Source organism: Octopus sinensis, linkage group LG1, assembly GCF_006345805.1.
Source record: "Octopus sinensis linkage group LG1, ASM634580v1, whole genome shotgun sequence".
Classification (NCBI taxonomy): Eukaryota; Metazoa; Mollusca; class Cephalopoda; order Octopoda; family Octopodidae; genus Octopus; species Octopus sinensis.
In genome coordinates, this window is record NC_042997.1 from 41630336 (window position 1) to 41637835 (window position 7500).

Here is a 7500-nt window from a genome sequence, read left to right on the forward strand (position 1 = left end):
ATGCATGTTATTCCGTTGGACTCGAACCCTAGATTACAGGCACACATGTAGGATCCTATGTTGTTGGTGCATGACCCATGTGGCCCGCATGGGTTTCCTGTGCACTCGTTTATGTCTGAAAAGTAAAACAATTTTATTTCATGGATATAATACTTATGTTTCATCATCATCAATCATCATCATCTTCATCGTCATCATCATCACCATCATCATGAACATCATCGACATCATCATTATTATTATCTTTATTATTTTTATTATCCTTATTCTTATTATTATTATTAATATTAATATTATTATCATTATAATTATCTATTAATATTATTATTATCAATATTATTATTATTTTTATTCATATTATTATTATTATTATTTTTATCTATTAATATTATTATTATTTTTTTTAGTAGTATTATTATTATCTATTAATAATATTATTATTATTATTGTTATTATTATTAATATTATTATTATTATTACTATTTTTATTATTATAACTTAAAACCAGTTACACCTATACACGTGATGTATATTCTGCTTTTCTTACCACCGCAAAATTGTCCGTTGGACTCGTACCCTGGACTGCAGGCACATGTGTAGGATCCTGGTGTGTTGGTGCAAACCTCATTTACCCCGCATGGGAAACCTGTGCACTCGTTAATGTCTGGAAAGGAAAATAATTTTATTGCGTGAATATAATACTTATGTTTCATCATCAATCTTCATCATCATCAATCATCCTCATCAATCATCTTCACCAATCAACACCATCAATCATCAATCATCACCAATCATCATCATCAAGATCATCATCAGTTATTAATCATCATTAATCATCATCATCATCATCAACATCACCGACATCATTATTATTATTTTTATTGTTATTATTATTATTATGATTATTATTATTATTATTATTTTTATTATTATTATTATTTTTATTGTTATTATTATTAATATTTTTATTATTATTATTATTAATGTTAATATTTTTATTTTCATTATTATTATTATTATTATTACTATCTATTAATATTATTATCATTATTATTATTGTTATTATTATTATTATTAATATTATCAATATTATTATTATTATTATCTATTAATATTATTATTATTATTATTATCATTATAATTTATTATTATTATTAATACTATTATTATCTATTAATATTATTATTATTATTATTTCTATTATTTTTATTATGATGATGATTATCATTATTATTATTATTATTATTATTATTAACTATTAATAATAATAATATTACTATTATTATTATTATCTATTAATATTATTATTAATATTATCATTAATATTATTATTATTTTTAATATTATTATTATTATTATAATCTATTAATATTATTATTATTATTATTATTATTATTATTATCATTATCCTTATAATTATTTTTATTTTTATTATTATAATTATTATTATTATTATTATTATTATTATTATTATTATTATTATTATTATCATTATTATTATTATTATGATTATACTTTGCAGCCAGTTACACCTATACACGTGATGTCTATTCTGCTATACTTACCAATGCATGTTATTCCGTTGGACTCGAACCCTAGATTACAGGCACACCTGTAGGATCCTATGTTGTTGGTGCATGTCCCATGTGGCCCGCATGGGTTTTCTGTGCACTCGTTTATGTCTGAAAAGTAAAAGAATTTTTTTTCATGGATATAATACTTATGTTTCATCATCATCAATCATCATCATCATCATCTTCATCGTCATCATCATCAATCATCATCATCATCATCACCATCATCATGAACATCATCGACATCATCATTATTATTATTTTTATTTTTTTTATTATCCTTATTCTTCTTATTATTATTAATAATAATATTATCATTATTATTATTATTATTATTATTATCTATTAATATTATTATTATTAATATTATTTTTATTTTTATTAATATTATTATTATTATTATTATTATTTATTAATTTTATTATTTTTTATTATTATTTTTATTATTATTATCTATTAATATTATTACTATTATTATTATCATAATTCTTTTGTATTATTATACTAGCAGAATTGCCCAGCGTTGCTCGGGGCTTAATTGCTTGAAAGTACTGTTAATGATATCACTGAATTATGATAATTATTCAGGCAAATATTGATATAAGTTTACGGCGAATGAATGTATTTGTAAGTGTATAGAAAGCCGTGTAAATGTGTTCCTACCCCCTCGTAGAATGGTGTAAGAATTGAATGCGAGGTTGCCTTGAAAAGAGCCATGTTATTGTTCTCATAATTGTAAGAATTTGATAGTCGTGGAAGGCGATGTAAAACGTTCGCAGGTGAATAGGGTCTCTTCGTTTTACACGAACGGCAGCGGATGTGCTGTTACAAAACTTGATGCTGTGTTGAAAGAGAGTGGATTTCATATGTAGGCAAGAGAGGAATGAAGCATGGGTGAGTAAATATGTGTAATTTATGAAATATAGAACAAAAGCATCTACTCACCATATGTCAGACCTGCAAGACTGTAGTGGTGTTGATTAGGTGAATCACAATACAGTGGTGGAGATGTTTTCATTGATGGGCGTTTTGATTAAATTTGTTGTTGTATAAAATGAACTGTTGATTAGTTTCGAAAGTGTATGTTGCGGTCGTGTTGTCGTTCATGTAAACTTTAACAACGAGAGTGTAGATGTAGGGGGTAGATGTGTCATGTACGTTGGATATAGAAGATGAGGCTGGTGGTTTGATGATGAATGGATAGAAATAGAGTTGAGCGAAGGACAGATGTTGGTTAAGTGTGAATTAATGTTATGAAACGCCTAGAAATGTAAATGCCGTCATAAAAGAGAATCGTATGTAAGTGAAATACTAACGTGTTTGAAAATGATGAAACGTAGTAATCCTATAAAACCTCCTTGTACACAATGTTTTTTTGTTTTTCGTTGTGGAAGGAATGCGAAAGCATCACTTGCTGCCGACACGCGAGCAGCCAACATAAAGCTGACCATGAGAGAAACATGGCTCTCCCAAATGTATTCCTGCCACAGACAGTGTTTGACCCTGCGCTTTGTTAATTGACATTGCGAAACATGGCCTTACTGGGAACTGGGACCTCCGAAATATGAAAGGTAGGTCTGCTCCTGATGGGAAAAGATGCATCCTAGGTATGAGCACAACGTTGCCTCGGCGACACCCTGTGATAATGGTGGCCTCAATCAGATTGGGAGATAAGGACTTAACGATCAAACGTGTGCCATTACATTGTTTTGGGGGAACCAAATGTCTAATGAGCATTATAGGGTCACCAACTTTAAGTTTGAGAATGTGTGGTGGTAGTCCGGGGGGCTCAAAGGAATTGAGTACCTCTATTGGATAATTGATGACGTCGTCTGGGTCAGGAGTTGTATCGATAGACTTATATACATAGACATCCCCAGGAATGAGTTTTAGCATTTCATCATTAATATGGTGAACAGTTTTATTCCTCGGGGCCAGAATAGCCCTTTGGCCAATCCAATCCATATTCTGATAATTAGCTTGTAGATCTGGGAATACTGCATCTCTGAGATCAGAAGGCGTGTTAACAATGGTACAAATGGAATTGATGGCAATATTACCATTTTCATCCCCTGGTATTTTGCCTTCGCCAAGTGCAAGGAGGGTGTGAGAAAATGCTGCTGATGTGATATCACGTCGCATATGAGCACGCATATTGGTGTGAAGTTTGAGAGTCTTCACCAGTGGCCACAATGTGGATGACTTGAGACACGCACTTACAGCATCAGCTCTAGTCCCTTTGGGAATAACGGGAAGTGTTTGTCGGAAGTCCCCTGAAAGAAGAAGTGTTATGCCTCCCATGGGAGCTGAAGAGTGTTTGATGTCTCTGAGAGATCTATCTAGTGCCTCAAGAGCACCTCTGTGGGCCATCGTGCATTCATCCCAAACGATAAGCTTGCATCGTCTGAAGACTTCTGCCTGATCGGAGCTGTTACTGATGTTGCAAGTTGGTGTCTCAGTCTTCGCTAAGTCAAGTGGGAGTTTGAAAGTAGAGTGAGCTGTCCTGCCGCCTGGCAACAAAGTAGCCGCAATTCCAGATGATGCCACAGCTAGGGCAATGCCTTGTGTTCGCCTAATCTCAGCCAATATTAATTTGTTGACAAAAGATTTCCCAGTGCCCCCAGGAGCGTCCAGGAAAAAAATGTCCCCAGCTTTGGTCCGGACTGAATTAACAACGGAGTTGTAAGCGAACTTCTGTTCTGGAATGAGCTTTGGCTCATTGTCGGCTATGTACTCGGCAAACTCGTCAACATTAAAACATGTCTCACGCAGCAAATGTGAAGACAGAGTGTTTGTGCCTTCCCGGTTTGTTGAAGGTAGGCCATAGACCGGCAAGGCACTACCGCCCATATCGAGTACAGTATCTTCGATTTCAAGCAGCGCCCTGTTGTAAATGAGGTCAGTGTACCCGACCTCCATTGATGGATGTAGCGATTGAGCGTGGCGCAGGAAATCTTCAGACATATCATCTTTGTAGGTAAGCCATAAAAAGGCGGGATTAGCCAAGTCACACCATAGTAATAGAATAGCGAAAAGCGATCTGATTTTTTTAGGAGATTTTAATGAAACACCTTCTGCCATAGTGGCGCCCCATTGTGAATCATCCTCCAAAAGTCGACGCCGAAAACAGGCTTCACGGAAAGTATCACATAATACACCATCAACAGTTCTGATGTCTTGAAAACTTTGTGGACCTAAAACCTCATGGAGGAGAAGGCGCAGGTGAAAACAGTCATGTTGGCTTGGAGGTAGAGTGTAGACTCTTCCTAGACAACTGTTAAACTTGACACCAGGATGTCCTTCAACATCCTGACCCGACTTCCTACGCACCCAATTGTTGTTTGACCACACGTAGTAGGACGGGACCTGAGGGTATAAAAGTGTTTTAGCAAATGTGTCATGTTGGCAAAGCCTAAAGAAACCGGTCAAAGTTGTTTGTTTGGGATTTGCCACCAAATCAGCTGCAGTCTGTTCAGTAAAGTAAGTTCGTTGGCCATTTTCCAAATGAACCGCTAGTTGTATGATGGCGGGGTGCCTTTGGTGAAGTGGAAACCCGAATATCCGCCAAAAAGCTTCACCACTGCTTATGTACCGACCTGCCATGTACTGTGACACCTCGTCCATGCTATTGTCCTTTTGAAGGCCAAACATGGCAGCGTCAGAACCCTTAACATTTTTACATATATACTTTATAGACTTGACTGAATGACAGAACTCCACATTTATGTGAGCGTTAAAAGTTTTCATCAGAAATGGACAGTACGGCACTACCCACCTATTATCCACTTGATGACCCCGTAACGTTATAGTGAATCCACCATTGTCAGGGTGCCTTCTTCCGTACAGTGGGTATCCGTCGCGGCCGGTCTGGATCTCGTCCACGAACCTCTTTGGGTACCGTTTAGTGCACACGTGGTCTTTGTGGCATGAGGAGAACTTTTGAAAACCAGGACCGCACGGACCGTGTGCCATGTGTGCCTTCACAATGTCGTACAGCTGCCGGTCAACAGTTGGGTCCGGAATTTCTGCTGCAATGAAATCATCAAGAACTGTTGGGTCTATTTTGTTGACTAACCAAAGCAAAATGTGCGCGTGTGGCAACCCTCTTTTCTGCCACTCAACAGTATACATGTGGCAGTTAACAGGCCCAAAAACCTGGCCTTTTTTTATTAAAAGAATGAGCTTAGCCAGTTTCTGCCTGAAAACCCTTGCAATAATATCATGGCGATGACAGTACTACTGCCCTGGGAGAAGTTCTCGCGTTACCTCAACCCACTTTGGGTTACATGTAAAGGTAATGAATAAATCGGGTCGCCCATAATGCCGAACGTAAGTCATAGTGTCTTGTGTTCGCTCATGCATGTACCGTGGGCCCCCTGTATAGGTTGAGGGGAGAATGCACATTTTGCCGATATTGCGGGCGTCAGTGTCATTCCTGATGCCATCACGCAAATGGATGTAGGAGTCTGAGCGCAGCTGCTTCTGATTCAATTTGATGAAGCCCAGTCTCTCGGACTCCATCTTTGCAGCCATGTCAACTGCAAACTGGTGAAACAGTTCCCGTGATCTGTGCAGGGGATTGAAATCATTATACCTTGTCATGAAGCGGTATGAGTAAAAAGCCATACATGAAACAGTTTTAGATGTCGCAGCCGAGGGCTCGTTTGGTTTGTGGTGAGGAATGCCGAAATGGTACCCGTCTTCTCCATACGGAAAAAGAAGGGGATACTGCAGGGCGTCATATGACGATGCGTCTCATTAATACGCTGAAGACCACTGTCGCGGCTTTGAAGAACTATGTCCCGCTGCTTGTGCTGTTCACCATGGAGAACTATGGCCACTTCATTGCACGAAGGAGCGTTATATCGCCGCGCGTGCTCCCCAGAAGGCCTTTTGTCAGTATCGATGACAATGGTGAATGTTGGTGAAGGGGCTGTTTCCAAGGCGTATTTGAAACTGCGAATATAGCTGTTGTGGTCATGAAGCATGTTTTGCAGAGTGAGCAGCACGTCCCTGTCGAAATTGTCAGCCTCAGTGTTTGCAGGTTGTGGAATTACGTCGAAACGCAAATCAAGTTGCCTATTGTAATTTGTAATGAAATAAATTTGAAGGAACGAAGGTTTGCAATTTTGTAGTGGCTGGAGTGACCCAATAAGGTGGTACACCTGGCCCAGGACCTTGAAAGTAGGCATCCAACCAGTTTGTCTGACAACGTTAGCCCCGAAAGAAGTCATCTGAAATGCACAATTGTATTTCCTGATGAGTTGAAGGAATTTTGATGACCTTGAGGTGGAACCAGTAAGTAATTCCTTCAAAGGGTCTGGCAGCTCCCGAAGAGGGGGCAAGCTGACCTTACCGTTTAAGCAGCACATCGCAGGTGGTTCCCCAGCCCACTTTTTAGCATTGCAGAATTGGCAATTGAAGCACATTTCCCCAATATTTATGTCAGCGTGCATCGAGTAATTGAAGTTGGGCTCATACTTGAAAGCACGTAGATGTCGGTAAGGTCTGTTTGGACTCGTCAGACCGCGGCGTCGACTGTTCCGCTGGAATGTAGAACGTTGCTGGTCTGAGTCGTGGGAATGTGTCGAAAATATTGAAGCAGCAGTAGCCGCAGCGTTTGTAGCCAGTCGAGTGGCCCTTTGTTGTGGGTCCTCTGAAGCCCTTTGTGCAGCAACAGCAGAAGCGTTTATGGCGCTGCGCTTCGCCTTTTTCGCCGCTGCTGCTGCAGTATGGCGGCCGAGGCGACTTCTCTTTTACGGTGGCATTTTATGTGAAAAAGAAAGGGTGAAAGTTACTTAAAGATAGAAATTGTAATGTGAATGAAATGTGGAAAAATGTAAACCGTGGAAGGAAAAAAAATAAATATTAGCAGCTGAAAGAAATTTTTTATGCAAGTATAACGACAGAGTCTGTAAAATGTATA

At 37.9% G+C, this 7500-nt stretch overlaps 1 protein-coding gene across 12 annotated transcripts in view; it reads right to left on the bottom strand.

The window, feature by feature from the left end:
• LOC115213760 (latent-transforming growth factor beta-binding protein 4) overlaps window positions 1-7500 on the bottom strand; it is a 46312-nt gene that overhangs the window by 11849 nt on the left and 26963 nt on the right. For 9 of the 12 annotated variants that reach the window (XM_036500366.1, XM_036500370.1, XM_036500372.1 and 6 more), the window contains 3 exons: window positions 1566-1682; window positions 548-664; window positions 1-115 (listed from right to left, as the gene is read on the bottom strand). The exon at window positions 1-115 is cut by the window's left edge and continues 2 nt beyond it. In XM_036500366.1, the coding sequence (XP_036356259.1) occupies window positions 1-115; window positions 548-664; window positions 1566-1682 (349 nt within the window). The remainder of the gene's footprint in view (window positions 116-547; window positions 665-1565; window positions 1683-7500) is intronic. The other 3 variants (XM_036500364.1, XM_036500379.1, XM_036500382.1) reach the window with 3 other exon arrangements.